The 20,038-nt window shown below is 41.1% G+C and overlaps 1 protein-coding gene across 4 annotated transcripts in view; it reads left to right on the top strand.

The window, feature by feature from the left end:
* The window catches only part of LOC118362335 (myelin transcription factor 1-like protein), a 180,362-nt gene extending 160,641 nt beyond the window's left edge, over positions 1-19,721 (top strand). For 3 of the 4 annotated variants that reach the window (XM_052486106.1, XM_052486107.1, XM_052486105.1), the window contains exons 14-23: positions 7,989-8,110; positions 8,989-9,057; positions 10,927-10,989; positions 11,133-11,216; positions 12,573-12,794; positions 12,996-13,090; positions 13,869-13,972; positions 14,942-15,085; positions 16,047-16,109; positions 19,575-19,721. In XM_052486106.1, coding sequence (XP_052342066.1) covers positions 7,989-8,110; positions 8,989-9,057; positions 10,927-10,989; positions 11,133-11,216; positions 12,573-12,794; positions 12,996-13,090; positions 13,869-13,972; positions 14,942-15,085; positions 16,047-16,109; positions 19,575-19,715 — 1,107 coding nt within the window. In that variant the 3' untranslated portion in view covers positions 19,716-19,721. The remainder of the gene's footprint in view (positions 1-7,988; positions 8,111-8,988; positions 9,058-10,926; positions 10,990-11,132; positions 11,217-12,572; positions 12,795-12,995; positions 13,091-13,868; positions 13,973-14,941; positions 15,086-16,046; positions 16,110-19,574) is intronic. The other variant, XM_052486108.1, reaches the window with a different exon arrangement.
* The last annotated feature ends 317 nt before the right edge of the window (positions 19,722-20,038 follow it).

Below are 20,038 nucleotides of genomic sequence, written 5' to 3'. Positions count from 1 at the left end.
CATCCATTTGGCATTCAATACAGTACCTACAGTTTTTCACATCTGTTCAACCCAAGCCATCTGTCTCCAAGGCCTTTCTGTTCATTCCTTTGTGTAAAAGACTCCAATTTCAGTTGAGGTTATTTTTAACACCAGCCTAGATCTCAGGTACATGCTGAATGATTGGAAAGTCATATTAGGAGTTCTCCAGGAAAACAATGAATTATTTGTATGTTACATTTCCATCAGCATCACCGTACAGCAGACAGAGTTGTCTGGGTTTATTTTGGATCATGCTCTCTGCCTACTATGTGTCTCTGCTATTGTGAATTATGCAAATAAATAGCTTGCACATTGTGGTAGAATCTATATAGCTCTTCTCATCAAAAGACTGTGTGACAGACCTGGGGTATTTTCTGTGTATTTTAGTATTTTCAAATAATGTGTCAAGAATTATATTGGAAGAATTTTAAAGTATTTTCAAATACTTATATAAATAGTATTTTCAAATATCTGGGTTAAATGCATGTGAGTGTATTTCAGTCATTGTATTTGAGTATTTTCAACTACATGCCAATACTTTACAAGTGTATTTCCAAATACATTCCAATATTCAACTATATTTAAAAAATTCAGTAATTTATCAGACGCTCTTATTCAGAGAGACTTACAATTAGTGCATTTTTTAAAAGAATTCTAGGTTAGACAACACATCACAATGGTATCATGTACATTTTCCCTCAAAAAAGTATTTATCAGCTAAATCAATGTTAGTGGGAAAATAAGTGTTGGGGACGTTGTGAGAGTTATTTAAGATACTCGTCAAAGAAGTAGGGTTTCAGGTGTTTTCCAAAGATGGACAGGATGTGCGCTGTCCTGACTTTAGGGGGAAGCTGGTTCCAACACTGGTGTGGCAGGACAGAGACGGATGACGGATGAACTTGCAGAAGCGAGTCACTGCTTTGATGTTTGCAGAGAACAGGGTGTTATCCAGGGTCACGCCATGGTTCTTTGTACTCTGTGAGGGGGACACCATAGAGTGGAGAGGTCTTGGAGCAGGCAGGCGGAAGAGCAGCTCCGTTTTGTCAAGGTTGAGCTTGAGGTAATGGGCCGACATCCAAGCTGAGATGCCTGTCAGGCATGCAGAGATACATGTCGCCACGTGGGTGTCAGAAGGGGGGGATATGACAAAGCCGTGTGACTTGGTGTAAAAAGAAAAGAGAAGAGGGCCTAGAACTGAGCCCTGGGGGACACCAGTATTGAGAGCATGTTCTGCAGACAGATTTCCTCCATGCCACGTGGTAGGAGTGACTTACCAGGTAGGATGCAATCCAGGGGTGTGCAGAGGGATGGTGCCAGGTTTCCCCCAATCCCGAGAGGGTTCCAGTCTGTAGTTTTTGAAGTCAGATGGGTGGAGTGCTGGTTTTTTGAGGGGAGCGACTCTGGCCATCTTGGTCAGGGAGTGGTCAGGGATGAGTTGATAAGGGAAGTAAGGAATGGGAGGTCTCCAGAGATTGTTTGGAGAAGGGAGGAGGAGATGGGGTTGAGTGGGAAGGTTAACAGGCAGCTGGACATCACTAGTCACAGGATTCCATCTGGAGAGAGAGGGGAGAAAGAGGTCAAGGCATAGGGGTAGTTCTGTGTGAGTGGGAACAGTGGACTCAGTAGTCTGAGTTAAAGAGGAGCGGATGTCATCTCCCTTTTTTCAAAATGGTTGACAGTCATCCACAGAGAGGGAGGAGGTGGAGGATTAACCTGTTATGGCTGCAATCCCGATATCGGGATCGATATGACTACCAGTGAAAATAGAGAAATTCAAACCACAGAAATCTCATACTTACACTTCCTAAAACATACATGTGTCTTATATCATTTTAAAGCTATTCGCGTTGTTAATCCCACCATAGTGTCCCATTTCAAATAGGCTTTTCAGCGAAAGCACTACAAACGATTATGTTAGGTCTCCACCAAACCACAATAAGCACAGCCATTTTCCAGCAAAATATAGCCTTCACAAAAACCAGAAATAAAGATAAAATTAATCACTAACCTTGAACTATCTTCATCATATGACACTTATAGGACTTCATGTTACACAATACATGCATGTTTTGTTTGATAAAGTTAATATTTATATCAAAGAATCTGAGTTTACATTGGTACGTTAGATTCACCAGTTCTAAAAACATCAAGTGATTTTGCATAGCCATATAGTTTCAACAGAAATACTCATCATAAATGTAGATGATAATGCAAGTTATACACATGGAATTATAGATATACCTCTCCTTAATGGAACTGATGTGTCAGATTTCAAAAAAGGTTTACGGAAAAAAGCAACCCATGCAATAATCTGAGACGGCGCTCAGAACAGTAGCCAAATTAGCCTCCATGTTGGAGTCAACAGAAACCAGAAAATACATGATAAATGTTTCCTTACCTTTTATGAACTTCATCAGAATGCAGTCCTAGCAATCCCAGGTCCACAATAAATGCTTGATTTGTTCGAAAATGTCAGTTATTTATGTCCAATTAGCTACTTTGGTTAGCGCGTTTGGTAAACAATTCCAAAGTCACAAAGCGCATCCACTATAACGTGACGAAATGTCCAAAAGTTCCGTAACAGTCGGTAGAAACATGTCAAACGATGTACTGAATCAATCTTTAGAATGTTGTTTACATATATCTTGAATAACGTTCCATCCGGATAATTAGAATGGCTTCAGATGAGCGATGGAACGCAGGTGGAAGCATGGTCCACTCATGGCTGTGGTGACTATTTCCTGTGTCAATCGACCCCCCTTTACATTAGAGTCATCAGACAAAGTTCTATTGACTGTTGACATCTAGTGGAAGGCGTAGGAAGTGAAAACTCACCCATACCTCACTGTAATTTCAATGAGACCTTGGTTGAAAATCTGCCACCTCCAGAAAAAAAACAGGATGTGGAATTTCTCAGGTTTTTGCCTGCTATATGAGTTATGTTATACTCACAGACATAATTCAAACAGTTTTAGAAACTTCAGAGTGTTTTGTATCCAATATGAATAATACCATGCAAATATTCGCAACTATGACTGAGGAGCAGGCCGTTTGATATGGGCACATTTCATCCAAGCTACTCAATACTGCCCCTGCAGCCATAAAAAAGTTAAGGAGGGAGGAGAAAATGGAGAAGAGTTTTGCAGGTTTTTAAGCGTTAGAAAGTAGCTTTAGAGAGGAGTGGGTGGAAAGAAGATAGGTCCTCTGGAAGTTACATTTTTCTCAATTTCTGCTCAGCCTTCCGCAGCCATGTTCTGTTAGCATGCAGTGAGTCACTCAGGCACGGAACAGGAGAGGAAGGTCGGGCCGGCTGGGAAGAAAGGGAAAGGGGACAGTGAGAGACAAAGGATGCAGAAAGGGAGGAAAGTAGGATCGAAGAGGCAGAGTCAGGAGGGAGAAGGATTTAGCAGGAAGAGAGGATAGGATAGAAGAGAGAGAGAGAGAGAGAGAGAGTGAAGATTGTGGCAGCACATGACCATCTGGGTGGGGGCTAAGTGGGTAGGATTTGAGGAAAAATGGAGGGAAAAGGAAACAAAGTAGTGATCAGAGACATGGAGGGGGTTGCAGTGACATTAGTAGGTGAACAGCCTCTAGTTAAGATGAGGTCAAGTGTATTGCCTATATTGTGAGTGGGAGGGGCCTGGGAAAGGGTGAGGTCAAGTGTATTGCCTATATTGTGAGTGGGAGGGGACTGGGAAAGGGTGAGGTCAAGTGTATTGCCTATATTGTGAGTGGGAGGGGACTGGGAAAGGGTGAGGTCAAGTGTGTTGCCTATATTGTGAGTGGGAGGGGACTGGGAAAGGGTGAGGTCAAGTGTGAGGTCAAAAAAGAAAGGAGTGGAAAGAAGAGGTAGAAATAAATTAATTAAAGTCAGGCGTCGGGAGTTTAAAGTCGCCCAGTACGATGAGTGGTGAGCCATCATCGGGAAATTAGCTTATCAAGGTGTCAAGCTCATTAAGAAACTCTCCAAGGGCACCTGGTGGGCGATAGATGACATTGTTAAGCTTGAGTGGACAAGTGACAGTAAGAGCATGGAATTCAAATGAAGAGATAGACAGGTGAGAGGGGGAAAATAGAAAATCTCCATTTAGGAGAAATGAGTAGAACTGTGCTACCACTGCAAAGAACAGATGCTCTCGGACTATAAGATAGCCAGATGACGCGATAGCAGCTGGAGTAGCAGTGTTCTCTGGGGAAATCCATGTCTCTGTCAGGGCCAAAAGGTGTAGGGACTGAGGGGCAACAGGCTGAGTTCCTTATTGACCACAGATAGGCAGTTCCAAACGCTGCAGAGATTAGGAATCACACATGGGTTGTGTGCACAAGGTACACTAAATTAGAAGGGTTGCAGCCACGGGGTGGAGAACGTCTGTAAAACCTACAGGGAGAGGCGCAAACTAGGATGGGAAACACACACATACTTTCCAAAGCTACAAATGAGCAAAATGAGATCATCAGAAAATAACTAGGTAAGATATTAAAGTGAGAGAGTCTAGTGGAGCCGTCCTCTCTTTCCTTCCTCATATAACTACTCAGAACAACTTGGCAGAACATCTTTGTTTCGGCAACAGCATTTGATTTGGTGACAAAACCTCTGCTTACACCTGTGGATGAAAACACAGGGGAGACTGAAGTACCACCACTAAATGCCTAGCAGAGGTGAAAGACCCACCTCCCAGCACTGATTGCTGATTTCCTGGCAGAGGTGGAGAAAACACTCCTTATAATACAACACGCCCACAAATGAGCAAGACTGTTACACAAATAGGCCTGAAACTAGCGTGAAACCAAGTCCACAATGACAAGTGCTGAGCAATCAGACAGTTCAAACAGCAATGATGAACTACTGTAGGCTAGTCGGTAAAAGACAGCACTTAAATTAAATTGCCCTAGTAGGACAATACCAACAGCTACTCATTGAATCACAAAATCTACTTGGTACTCTTGTAAGAGTTGATCCCCTTCCAAACTATAGATGATGCACTTTTGTGTGTGTGTGTGTGTGTGTGTGTGTGTGTGTGTGTGTGTGTGTGTGTGTGTGTGTGTGTGTGTGTGTGTGTGTGTGTGTGTGTGTGTGTGTGTGTGTGTGTGTGTGTGTGTGTGCTTTAGCGTGCCTGCGTGTCTGCCTGCGTGTGTGTATGTGTGCCCGTTTTTGCAATGTAGAGGAACTAACAAAATTACCCTGTTCTTCAATTTTTGCTAGATATATTTGCCTGTGTCTTTAGGGGCATTACTGTACACACAGGAAAATAGAGGATTTACCTGGCAGCCTGCACTGTAGACAAAGCCAGTCTGCAGCCAGACACTAGCCATCTGGGACTTCACGAGCGTGCCATCTAGTGTATCTGTTAAGTACTGCATTAGAACGCTCAGCCAGCTCCCTAATTCTGATTCCATTGTGCTGAGGGCAATAGGCACAGTTAAACTGAGGAGCACAACATAGTGAAGCCTACTGCAGCACAACAAAGAGAATATTACTATGAGGTTTTCCTCATATAATCCTGCAAATTGTCCTGCAAATAGATAGCTTCAATCCAGAATTATGCAGCACTGAGTAGACTCCAGGATTTCTTGTCAAGATAGCCCTGACGTTTCTAGTCTGTTGTGATAAGAAGTTATTTAGCCAATCAACCCTCAAAAGCTGCATTAATTACACAACCGCATTTACAGTCTCCTCAGTCAGAGATTCTTCTGTTGATTTGCAAAACTCATGAACAAATTGGCTTAGGCACTCCTATGATCCCTTGGTGCAGTGATGGTTGTCGACGGTATTATTCAAATCCAATTGCATTTGTCACATGCTTCATAAACAACATATGTAGACTAATAGTCAAATGCTTACTTATGGGCCTTACCCAACAATGCAGAATAAAAAATATCAAAAATACACGAGGAATAAATGCACAGTGAATAACAATAACTTGCTATATACACGGGGTATCAGTGCTGAGACGATGTTTAGGGGTATGAGGTAATTGAGTTAGTTATGTACATATAGGTAGGGATAAGATGACTACTTCCTGAGTGCTGTGTCTCTCCAAAATCCAGATTGACGGCATGGCAGAGCCTCCTCAGCCACCAGCCGGCCACCCAGCCAGGCAGGCACCTCATTTGCATACAAATTGAGATAGAAAGTGCCATTGTGTTTTAAAGAAAGCTGCTTCTAAAGCTCTGAGAACACCAGGGCAGCTCTGACTCTTTCTCTCTCACGCTCTCTCTCTCTCTCTCTCTCTCTCTCTCTCTCTCTCTCTCTCTCTCTCTCTCTCTCTCTCTCTCTCTCTCTCTCTCTCTCTCTCTCTCTCTCTCTCTCTCTCTCTCTCTCTCTCTCTCTCTCTCTCTCTCTCAGTCTCTCTCTTGCTCTCTCTCTCTGTCTGTGTGTGTGTGTGTGTGTGTGTCTCTGTGTGTGTGTGTGTGTGTGTGTGTGTGTGTGTGTGTGTGTGTGTGTGTGTGTGTGTGTGTGTGTGTGTCTGTCTTGTGTGTGTGTGTGTGTGTGTGTGTGTGTGTGTGTGTGTGTGTGTGTGTGTGTGTGTGTGTGTGTGTGTGTGTGTGTGTGTGTGTGTGTGTGTGTGTGTGTGTGAGAGAGAGAGTGTGAGTGAGAGGCTGATAATCCACCCTCTGATGGTCTGAGCAATAACTTTAGTTTATGTGTGTTCTTGGGGTTTTATAATCCTTGTGGAGACCAGAAGTCCTCATATGGAGAGTAAAACAAGGACAAACAAGGAATTCGCCAGTCCCCACTAGGACAAAGGCTATTTTAGTTTTAGGGATGAGGATTGGGGTTATGGTTACAATTGGGGTTAGGGTTACAATTAGGGTTAGGTTTAGGGTTAGGAGTTAGGTTTAGGTTTAGGGTAAAAGGTTTGGGGTTAAGTTTAGGTGTAGGATTAAGGTTAAGGGATAGGGTTAGGGGTTAGGGAAAATAGGATTTTGAATGGGAATCAATTGTTTGGTCACCACAAGGATAGTAAAACAAACATGTAAATGATAGGGGACACCCTTTACCTTGTGCTCCTCTTCTACCTTGCTGGCTGCCCATAAACAGCTCTAAACTGGTGCTGGCAGCCACTGGCAGCCCGATGGGCAATGCCTCCCATGCCCTCTGTCTCCTACAGTACTTGCTCTGTCAGAGCTGTCAGTTTCAATCCATACCCAGCTAGCAGATAATGTTTTGGAAACAATATGTTTCTTAAAGCTTGGTGGGAGAGTGGTTGTCTTATGGTTATTTAGCATACAACCTTCCCACACATTTTTGAGAATGGTGCAGGATATTTGCTTAGCTATGGAACATTCTCAGCACATTTACGTAACTTGAGAGAAAAACTTTACTTTCATGACTTAACAGAACATTTTCTTAAAGTTCAAACCTGGTTACATAACATTTTGGTAATGATCTAGGAACGTTCTCCAACTGGTTTGACATTGGGAATGTTCTCAAGTTGTTCAGAGAACGTTAAGGAACAGCATAACGTTTCCTACAGGTTTCCTCATGGTTATATTTAAAGTCATGTTCTCAAATTGTTCCTGAGAACATTAAGATACATTTCCACAAAAAACACAAGAAAACTTTAGTAACGTTCAGAGAATTCCATTCTCAGCATCAACAAAACTTTTTGTTCAGGTGTGTTGGCCGCGCCCCCTTATTGACCTCACCTGATCATAATGAGTGCTTGTTTACTTTTATATGTGGTCAGTTTGAAAAGACAAAAATAAACACCTTTGTATGTGTAAAAAATCATGGCATGCTCCATCCTGTGTAAACTGAAACAACAAGTCCTCCTCCGTCCTCGCCATCTATTTGACTGTGTGTATCTCTCTTTCACTCTCCCCCATCCCTCTCTCTCCTCTTTTCTCACTCATCCCTCTCTCTTATTCACCCTCTCATCCCAATCTCTCTAATTTCCCATCTTTCTCACCGTCCTTCTCTCTCATATACCCTTTCTCTCTCCTCCATCCCTCTCTTTCTCTAGACAAATGACCTGGACCCGTTCCAGGAGCTGCTGGAGCAGCGAGGTTACTCTGATGATGTCACCATGCACAGCACCAAGCCCAAGTACGCCCAGTGCAAAGAGAGCAAGAAGGACCTGATAACGTAAGACTGACATGTACAGGATGTGTGTGTGTGTGTGCGTGCGTATGGCATGTTAATGGCATGCTACATTTTGTCACGTACTTTTCAGCCAGCTTCTCATTTGATCCACAGCTCTTCAGCCAGTGTTTTGCTGGTTTTTATGCTTCTCTTATGTTGATGGTTTAATGTAATAAAACATGATGACCTCATCATGTTGCAGCTGCGCTCTAGAACGGGTCCAGAACAGTCCAAACCATTTTTGCAGACAGTCAAGCTAAACTGGAAACAATGAAAAACAAATCAGCCAACAATAAAAGGGATAAACAAACCTATTTATTTTATGTTCCTCTAGTTTTGGTTTCATTTTGTTTTTTGTTTTTTTGGTTTCATTCTGTCTATTCCTCTGGTGACAGATGCCCAACATCTGGGCGTGAGGGCAGTGCTCGAGTGACTTACCTCGACTATGCTCTCGGACTACTGCAGACAGAATGCACATCTCTGTGTTTAGTGTTTAGAGTATGATGACAGTTAACCCTTTGAGTCAACATAGTGTCTAAGTGATGTGTATCATCATGGTAAACATCGGCCACCCAGATACCCAATTATGTCAAGGAATGTAATCAATACACTTACAGATCATGTCAACAAAACATGTATGTTCTACACCGGCTATTTCTGAAGGCAGTTATTTAGAGGGGTTAACACGTTTATTTACTGACCCATAGTCCCCCCTGAACTTGCATCATGGCTTTCTTGCAATTCCAGTCTTGTCAACGTGTGTGTTTGTGTGTAAGTGTGTGTACAGTGTGTACTGTGCATGTTTGTCTGTGTCTTTATGTTTCAGTGGTGGGCCCTCTCTCTTCTTTGCCTCACTAACGTTGTCATGGTATATCTTCCAGTCTCTCTGGCTGTCCTTTAGCCGACAAAAGCATTCGAAGTATGATGGCTACCAACTCACAAGAGCTCAAGTAAGGCGTGAGATGTTTCATTCTTATTTTTGTTTCTTCTTGTATTGATATATTGTGAAAAAAGTAGAATTCCCAATTCCTGAATTCAGAACTTGGTTTTAGTTCCGCAGACAAAGCAAAAACACACTACTGACTGTTATTAATATGTATGTTTTATTTATGGGGTATATCAGCTTTAATAGTACAGTGTCGTGTCTTTACTATCATTAACTGAAGACTGATAGTTTTTATCAAAGATTCTCTGTAATTAGTTATTACCCGATTAGACTGATTAATCATGTAACCGTAATTACTAGGAAGTCGGGGCACCAAGGAATAATATTCAGATTACAAAGTTATCATTTCCTAAAATAACTTTTTAGATATTTTATCTGATCAATTAGTCTTCGAATGAATTAATTATTTACTTTACCTCACGTTAGTCTCATTCCGAACGTCGTAAATTGTTTGTTATCTGCACGAACCCAGTCTTCAGTATGAGTCATCCATACATCAATTGTCTTAAATCATTTATTTATTACTAACTAAGTTATTCACAGAAATGCATAAACAAACAAACAATCAAGGTAAATGTGGTTACATGAAATGATAGGAGAATGTGCCCTAGTTGGCTAAACCGGCATGGTGGCTTGATAGACAAAAGGGGAACTGGGGGTCACTACAGAGTGATAGTTATAACAATTGAAATGCTAATCCTTTACACATGAACACTCACTCATTCGGGAACAATTGCAATCAATGTATATGTTTACACTTTGTAGAATTGTCCGTCTCTCTCCCTCTCTCTCTCTGTCGTGGTTATAGTGGGTAGTTCAGAGTGACATTCATTCGTTTTGTTATAGAATGTATGTTTCGGCAGTTGTCGTTCTTCGCGTTCAATGATACCGAATTCCTAGCTGCAGACTAGTAATTAACATCAAAGACTTGTTCTTATTCTGTCGGTATCGATAGTCTAAGAGTTTATCCACGTGGTATGGTTAAAAGATTCAGCAATGGTCTACAACCTTTGTCCTCCTAATGGAGAAAAACATGGTCTACAACCTTTAGCCATCTCGTAATTGAGGTAAGCTCGGTCTGTTGATCGAAAACCCGAGTGGGGGTTTTATTCGGAAGGTTCGAAAAGGGCTGTCCCAGGATGTCTGACCCTAACTGGGCTCAGGGGCGGTCCTCTGATTTAGTTCAAATCAAAAGGGAATTGTATTTTTCTTCATTAAACAGTCCAAAATCATATTACACAATTATACAAACAGTATCATACTCACTCATTGATCTTATACAACAATTAAATGTAAACCTCATATCTGAGGCTATAATATAAACAGTGTTATGGTAATGTGTCCACACCGTCTCCCATGAGCTTCCCCAAGTTGTGACAAACGGACCAGTTCGTAGCTGGATTCTTCACCATCTTTTATACTTTCTCCGGAACATGAAATTTGTTGGTACCTCAAGTTCTGTGAGGTGTAAGGATCTACTCTCTCTATACTGTGTGTCCATGAGGCGATCCTCAGGAATTTATGACAGCTCTCTGACCACAGCAAACTAGTTGAAGGAGGAAAGGGGGAGGCAGGGAGAGGGGGATAGGGCTTGCTATACCCAAAGAGGTCAAGTCATGACAGCAGATATATTGTAGGTTCTATCAATGTAATTGTCTGCATCATTTCCAATACCCTATATATAGTATATATATTTAAGTACATTTTCCTTTATTGTTTTCCCTTAACCTTCAGGTAATTGGAGTACACTCTACTGACTGATACAGCGAAATACATTATAGATGTAATGGTACAGAATGAGTGTGTTTTTGACTGTGTCCCTTAAGCCCTGTTGGTTGCTGTAGGCCCTGATTCGCTGTGTTTTCTGTCCCAGGTGCCCGACACCGGGGTGCGATGGTTCTGGGCATAATACTGGCAACTATGCATCACACAGAAGGTAAAATAAACACAAACACACACACACACTTCTAGTTATTCACACTGGCAGTGGACAGCACACACACCACTCTCTGGCTGGCTCAGAGGAAGTTCTCTGTATTAATAATATTTGCTATTGATATGGTTGTCTTTCCTCTGCAGTCTATCAGGGTGTCCGCGGGCCAGGAAGAGTGGAATGAAGATAACACACAGTAAAGAGGACAAGGAGGATCAGGAGCCCATCAGGTAGAGTTAGCCTGCCAAACCCCTCTCAAAGACTCAGGGAACTACAGCTCTCACCCAATTTCTAGATGCCCTTAACCAACTCTCACTGTTCTTTTTCGATTGAAACAGAGACAGGCAACCCCCAGTGGTTTGAAAATGAGGGTTGTCCTATGTAGGGATCTTATGTTGTGGCATCACAAAAATATACAGAGATAGTTAGCTGGAGAGAGAGACAGAGATTGATCTGGTTTCTCTCTAATGAGCTTTTCTGGCTGCTCTCTCATCGATTTCTCAATGGTGCTGAGAGAAAACCAACACCCTGGCCTGTCTGTCTGCCTGTCTGTCTGTCGATCTATCTCCCACGGTCAGCCAAGCCAACAGAGGCAGGGTCGCTTTCCCACACATCTATCTTCATTAAAAGCCATGATTGCATGGAACTCCCTTCCCTCTCTTATAGAGCAAGTGAACAGCAAACCTGGTTTCAAAAAACAAATAAAGCAACACCTCACGGCACAAGGCCTCTCCCCCATCTGACCTGCAAGTTGTGTGTACTATATGTACTGACATGTACGTGGAACTGATAGATGGACACACATGCACACTACATGATAGGTTTTCAATGTATGTAAATTGTAAAGTATTTGGTCTGTAATGTCTTTTCAGTTACATGTCGGACTCCAGTAAGACTAGCTGTCACCACTGCCGTCGGCAAATGGGGATCCTAATAAAATCAACAACTAAAAACAGCATTGGCTGGAGGAGAAAAGTTATTGGACTTTCTGAAAGCATTTGGAACTGTGTGTGGGGGTTTGGACCATTTTCGGAAAGAGATTGTGACTGTTTCTGGAAATATAATAAGCCTGATTGATAGTTGAATAAAACCAAGGGGAGAACAATAATCCACTGGGGAAATATTCTGTGTTGAAACATTTTCAGCTTCACTGCATCTGATTAGCCATAGTGCCAAGTGCTGATTTAACGTTGACTGCCTGTAGTCTGTGTCAGTGTGATAAACTGCCAAAGGGACAGATTAGACCAGATCAGACCAGATTGAAGGTGTTTTTATTGATATTTAAGTCAGAGTGATTACTGATACCGTATCCTCTCCCATTCTGCACACTGTAACTCAAAATACAAACAAACTCATACTGCATTCATTGAAACAAAATGATATTTCCTCAACTCAAGCACCCATTAAGCTATGTGTGGTCCAACTTTACATTATATAGACCTTATGTCATAGTAATAACTATGTCATTAATAACACAATTCTTCCTGACAATGCATCCTGAGCAGGAAAAATTCTGGGTCCTTGTCAGGAAAAAACTCTTGACCCTGGTTATTAGACTAACCAGACCATCCCTACGCCCTTCACAGGTGTCCGGTCCCGGGCTGTGGCGGTCAGGGTCATGTGACAGGGAAGTATGCATCTCACCGCAGTGCATCAGGCTGCCCCCTAGCGGCCAAGCGGCAGAAGGACGGTTACATGAATGGCTCCCAGTTCACATGGAAGGCTGGGAAGACAGACGGCATGTCCTGTCCCACCCCGGGCTGTGACGGCTCGGGTCACGTCAGTGGGAGCTTCCTCACACATCGGAGGTGGGTCTGGGTCCTGCATCAATATTTGATAATCCTCTCTTTCTCCCTTCCTTGAAGTAATCACTGATCTGACGGGATCTGTGAAAGCTAGTGGAGCCAATGCTTCACTCATCCAGTCAGGTTTTGTGTGTGTTTAAATAAAATATGCACTATTTGTATGTATGTCTAAAAATGTCTAATATTTCTAATATTTTCCCCAAGTTTGTCGGGCTGTCCTCGTGCCACCTCTGCCATGAAGAAAGCCAGACTGTCTGGACTGTCTGAAATGCTAACGATAAAACAGCGCACCAGCAACGGTAATGACTGCCAACGCTCACTCACACAATGGAGCCAATCAGGAGTATGTATGCGTAATGAGCTACTGAGTGAAATCCCAATCTGACATACAGAGCCAACCAGGAGTGTGTGTGTGTAATGATCTACTGAGTGGAATCCCAATCTGATATAAAGAGCCAATCAGGAGTGTGTATGCGTAATGAGCTTCTGAGTAGAATCCCAATCTGACATAAAGAGCCAATCAGGAGTCGGTACACGTAATGAGCTCCTGAGTAGAATCCAAATCTGACATAAAGAGCAAGTCAGGATTGGGTATGTGTAATTTTTATTTTTATTTTACCTTTATTTAACTAGGCAAGTCAGTTAAGAACAAATTCTTATTTACAATGGCGGCCTAGGAACAGTGGGTTAACTGCCTTGTTCAGGGGCAGAACGACAGATTTTTACCTTATTTGCTCGGTGATTCGATCTAGCAACCTTTCGGTAACTGGCCAACGCTCTAACCACTAGGTAATGAGCCACTGAGTAGAATCCTAATCTGACATAAAGAACCAATCAGGAGTGTGTATGCGTAATGAGCTACTGAGTGGAACCTCAATCTGAATTAAAGGGTACAGGATTGCCATACAGCCTTTGAGCTAGCAAACTAGCCAGTGACAATTAGTGTATAAGAGACCATCCCTCTGCCTCTATCACACATCTCATTCACCCACCACTGACACATCATTTGAAATATGTAGTTGGGCTCGGGGTGGGTGGTAGGTGTCTAATAATTGTTTACTGTATAATATTTTTAAGGAATCGAAAATGAGGAAGAAATTAAACAGCTGGATGAAGAAATCAAAGATTTAAGTGAATCAAATTCACAAGTGGAAGCAGATATGATCAAACTTAGAACACAGGTAAGTCAGTAGTACTATGCCATCTGTTTACTTGAAGATTTGACTCATTTCATGCTTACCTTTCAGTTTATACCCATTGTGGTGCATCATTCTGCTATTGTCAGCACTCATATAATGGTAATGTGTACTACAATGAAGTGTGTATTTCATTGTTGTACAGCATACACCTAAATGAATGTACCCTCTGCTAAAAAGGTTACCAGAAAAGTTACTCCAGTTTAGAAAAAGCTGTCCAATTTTCATACATGATCTACCATCATCGAGAGAAATCCCAGTATATCTCACATCTGGGAGAATGCAGTATAACAAAGTGGTGGATTCACTATACCTCTGTCAGCCAATAAAGGGAAGCACCCTGTCCCCACTAACAGGAACAGGAGCAGCAGCTTTCACAGCTTGTATGGAAGGGTTCCTTCCTAAAGAACTATTTGTGTGTGTGAGTTGCAGAAGCTACACATCAGTATCAAGGGAGTCTCAAACACTCCAGGAGAGGAAAGAGAGAAGCTTCACCATATTTATGTTCACCTACAGTTTGCCTTTTTGAGATTGCATGTACGTTTGATCTCATTTTGAAATACCGTCTGTTTTCCAACTTGTAGTACATCTTTGGAACTGAATTGTACTGTATGTGCATTGGAGGCGTATGGCATATTTGTTGGAATACACCCCACAGACTTTCAGTACATTTTAGTGAGTGTCAGCGTGTTGAATATCATGTGTCCATGCTTCATTGCTCTTCACCTGTGTTGCTCTGTTGCGGGTACATCCATCTCTCCGTGTGATGATGTCATAGACATGGCTGCACGCCAGCCAATCAGCAGTGAGTTGTGACATGTCTGAGGTAGGCCGCTGCCCGTGTTATGTGAACTGTGAACAGCACCCTGTGTGCTCCACTGTAACAACCAGAGGTAAAGAAGCACTAACTTTACGGTAACCTTCTTCTTCTCTCACTCTCCCCCCATTCCCTAGATTACCACAATGGAGTCTAATCTGAAGTCAATAGAGGAAGAAAACAAGGTGATTGAACATCAAAATGAATCTCTCCTGCATGAGCTGGCCAGCCTCAGCCAGACACTGATTAACAGTTTAGCTAATATCCAGCTCCCTCATATGGTAAGGGAACACCAAGAACGGCAATCGGGCAAGTTCCTATAAGCAAACATACTGTAGCATATGAGTTCATTTACATACTCATCTATGTACAGTATTTATCTATTCATTTCTGTGAAGCCCATATGGTTCCAGTGGTTGTGCATGCTGAGTTGAGCAGGGGCTTTCTGAGCCTAGATCAATGAAAAATAAGAGTATTCATCATTTTAGCCAAAGTGAATAGGGGAAGTATTATATGATGCGCTTGTTATGAATTATAGAGCGATTAGACAATCAGTTTCAAACAAAGGTGTTACCAGTTGACTTGGGCAGGAGCTCACCAGAGCTGAGTACCGGCACCTAAAGATTTTTACTGCTTGAGTAAAGTACTGACATCTACCTGTTAACAGTGAAATGAAAACTTAAGTCTCTACCACTTTGGCTCTCGGTTTATAGCTATAGACTACTACGTTTGTAAATTCAACAAACTTACTTGTGGATCTATCATGGATTTTCATAGTACAGTACATGCTATAATTGCAGGTCTGTATTTACTGTTGTGCTACATGTAGTTGCATGTAAAAAACAGCTTTTCTCCATAAGCATCCATTAGATTATTTTCTTATAGTCTTCAGAAGAAAAGGAAAAAATAGCACTGGTCCAAAAACTATGAGTGTCAATCACAAATTAAAATCTTTGCATTTTTTTATTCTTAAAACTCCTTATCTTAAAACGTGTTTTCTTTTGTGTGTGAACACAATGCGATATCATTCCAGAGGCTGATAATTCTGACTATGTTGTGAGCTGGATTCAGTTGCTGGCCCAATTCGCTATGTTTTCTTATGTTTTGCCTCTATTTATTTCACATATCAATTGTGTCAGATGTTCTGTTGGTGCTGTAGCTCAAATGCTACCACCTAGGGATTGTTTGAGAGAGTAACAGTAACTAGGTAGCAACTAACAGTAACTAACCTTTCCCCCATAGAAACCGCTGGCACACAAAGAGGCTTCCATTAGAAATAACAGCTGCTTACAGATGCATCAGAGAGTAAGACAATCATTCATCATATTCTTACTCTACACACTGCTTTTCTTTCTGTTCATCCTTCTCCTTGTTTCCTCATCAGGGCACTGTATGAAAGACTGGACTTCTGTTTTTCGCAATCATGTTACATAGCAAGATTTTGTCCTGTATTTTAAGCTTTATCCAGAAATGGGAATTAAACAAAAACAATTGTATTTTTAACAATTGTCTGAGGATAGTGCTGGACCATCTGACAAGAAGAGGGTACAGTTTGATGAAAAACTGCAAAACACAGGGCCCTAATTATTGTACCATCAAAACACAGGGCCCCAATTATTGTGTCATCAAAATGCAGGGCCCTAATGACAGAAACATAAAAACACAGGGCCCGAATTATAGTTGAATTAAAACACAGGGCCCTAACGATAGTATCATTAAAACACAGGGCCCAAATTATAGTTTAATTAAAACACAGGGCCCTAATGATAGTATCATTAAAACACAAGCCCCTAACGGTAGTATCATTAAATACAAGGCCCTAATGATAGTATCATCAAAACCCAGGGCCCTAATGATAGTATCATCAAAACACAAGGCCCTAACGATAGTATCATTAAATACAAGGCCCTAATGATAGTATAATTAAAAAAACACAGGGCCATAATGATAGTATCATTAAAACACAAGGCCCTAACGATAGTATCATTAAATACAAGGCCCTAATGATAGTATAATTAAAAAAACACAGGGCCATAATGATAGTATCATTAAATACAAGGCCCTAATGATAGTATCATCAAAACACAGGGCCATAATGATAGTATCACCAAGGCACAGTGCCATAATGATAGTATCACCAAAACACAGGGCCATAATGATAGTATCACCAAAACACAGGGCCTTAATGATAGTATCACCAAAACATAGGGCCATAATGATAGTATCACCAAAACACAGGGCCTTAATGATAGTATAATCAAAACACAGGGCCTTAATGATAGTATCATAAAAACACAGGGCCATAATGATAGTATCATAAAAACACAGGGCCATAATGGTAGTATCATAAAAACACAGGGCCATAATGATAGTATCACCAAAACACAGGGCCATAATGATAGTATCATCAAAACACAGGGCCATAAGGATAGTATCATCAAAACACAGGGCCATAATGATAGTATCATCAAAACACAGGGCCATAATGATAGTATCATCAAAACACAGGGCCATAATGATAGTATTATCAAAACACAGGGCCATAATGATAGTATCATCAAAACACAGGGCCATAATGATAGTATCATCAAAACACAGGGCCATAATGATAGTATCACCAAAACACAGGGCCATAATGATAGTATCATCAAAACACAGGGCCATAATGATAGTATCATCAAAACACAGGGCCATAATGATAGTATCATCAAAACACAGGGCCATAATGATAGTATCATCAAAACACAGGGCCATAATGATAGTATCACCAAAACACAGGGCCATAATGATAGTATCATCAAAACACAGGGCCATAATGATAGTATCATCAAAACACAGGTCCATAATGATAGTATCATCAAAACACAGGGCCTGAATGATAGTATCATAAAAACACAGGGCCATAATGATAGTATCACCAAAACACAGGGCCATAATGATAGTATCATCAAAACACAGGGCCATAATGATAGTATCATCAAAACACAGGGCCATAATGATAGTATCATCAAAACACAGGGCCATAATGATAGTATCACCAAAACACAGGGCCATAATGATAGTATCACCAAAACACAGGGCCATAATGATAGTATCATCAAAACACAGGGCCATAATGATAGTATCATCAAAACACAGGGCCATAATGATAGTATCACCAAAACACAGGGCCATAATGATAGTATCATCAAAACACAGGGCCATAATGATAGTATCATCAAAACACAGGGCCATAATGATAGTATCATCAAAACACAGGGCCATAATGATAGTATCACCAAAACACAGGGCCATAATGATAGTATCATCAAAACACAGGGCCATAATGATAGTATCACCAAAACACAGGGCCATAATGATAGTATCATCAAAACACAGGGCCATAATGATAGTATCATCAAAACACAGGGCCATAATGATAGTATCATCAAAACACAGGGCCATAATGATAGTATCATCAAAACACAGGGCCATAATGATAGTATCATCAAAACACAGGGCCATAATGATAGTATCACCAAAACACAGGGCCATAATGATAGTATCATCAAAACACAGGGCCATAATGATAGTATCATCAAAACACAGGTCCATAATGATAGTATCATCAAAACACAGGGCCTGAATGATAGTATCATAAAAACACAGGGCCATAATGATAGTATCACCAAAACACAGGGCCATAATGATAGTATCATCAAAACACAGGGCCATAATGATAGTATCATCAAAACACAGGGCCATAATGATAGTATCATCAAAACACAGGGCCATAATGATAGTATCACCAAAACACAGGGCCATAATGATAGTATCATCAAAACACAGGGCCATAATGATAGTATCATCAAAACACAGGGCCATAATGATAGTATCACCAAAACACAGGGCCATAATGATAGTATCATCAAAACACAGGGCCATAATGATAGTATCATCAAAACACAGGGCCATAATGATAGTATCATCAAAACACAGGGCCATAATGATAGTATCACCAAAACACAGGGCCATAATGATAGTATCATCAAAACACAGGGCCATAATGATAGTATCACCAAAACACAGGGCCATAATGATAGTATCATCAAAACACAGGGCCATAATGATAGTATCATCAAAACACAGGGCCATAATGATACTATCATAAAAAACAGGGCCATAATGATAGTATCATCAAAGGCACCATAATAGAGTCAGCAGATTTAGTCCTCTGTCTGGGTCAGAAACTCTCCCATTCATGTCCTCATGTCTTTCCCATGTCCATCTTTATTTCATAAATATTACCATTTATTTTCCCCAGTCTTCCTGATCCCATCCAATCCTGAATGTTCTTTTATTAAAGTCTTTCTAACCTCAATGATCATCTATTTGAATGGCAAAATCTTGTTTTAGCCAAGTAAAAGTGCATATGTTGGTTGCAAAGTGTATAACTTCCCAATGTGGACGTCACTGTATAACATCTTTCTCTGTGTTGATCATCTTTGTCTAAGACCACCACTTCTCAGCCTTTTCCCTGTGGTTAGACACCTTATTTTTAGAGCAATCAAATATGAAAATGCACTTTCATGGGGCTAGCTTAGAGAATAGTTTGTTTCAAGTGGTTTTTATTAACTCTGGTTAGATGTTTTGTTAAAACAGCTGTTTGTAAGTCTTAGCTCCTCAAAGGGTGATTTTAGAGAGTTATTTTCTGGCCTGTCTTCTGTTCTCTGTTCATCACTTCTTCTCCTTAGGATCTCACCTTTCTGCTGTTGTTGAAATGTTCCACAGGAGCCGATCAGCGATCAGAACTTTGATGCTTATGTGACCACTCTAACAGACATGTACACTAACCAGGAGCATTACCAGAGTCCAGAGAACAAAGCCCTGTTGGAAAACATCAAACAAGCAGTGCAAGGAATCCAAGCGTAACCCAGCCCGCTACCAAGCCCAGCAAATGACAGAGCATCTTCTGAAAGAGGAGTGAAAGAAATAAACATTCGCAGGAAAGAGCTAGAAGTGACATGAAAGGATGATGCCTCATGGTTTGCTGCTGTAACATAGCAGACAGTGTTACATAGTGATTTTCATTCTTTAAAAAAAAAAAAATGTTATGCTTAGAAAAATTCATAATGGTTTTTCTTTTTGGTCTTTGCTTTGAAGAAGAAAAAATAAATAAATGACAAAATAGTTTTTGAAAACATTCACCTTTTGTACGTTTTCATACTGTATGAGCTGACATAGTGTGATGTAAT

This window comes from Oncorhynchus keta, chromosome 29, assembly GCF_023373465.1.
Source record: "Oncorhynchus keta strain PuntledgeMale-10-30-2019 chromosome 29, Oket_V2, whole genome shotgun sequence".
In the NCBI taxonomy this organism is placed as follows: Eukaryota; Metazoa; Chordata; class Actinopteri; order Salmoniformes; family Salmonidae; genus Oncorhynchus; species Oncorhynchus keta.
The sequence above is the reverse complement of the archived record's forward strand: the minus strand, read 5'-3'. Positions and strand labels throughout refer to the sequence as shown.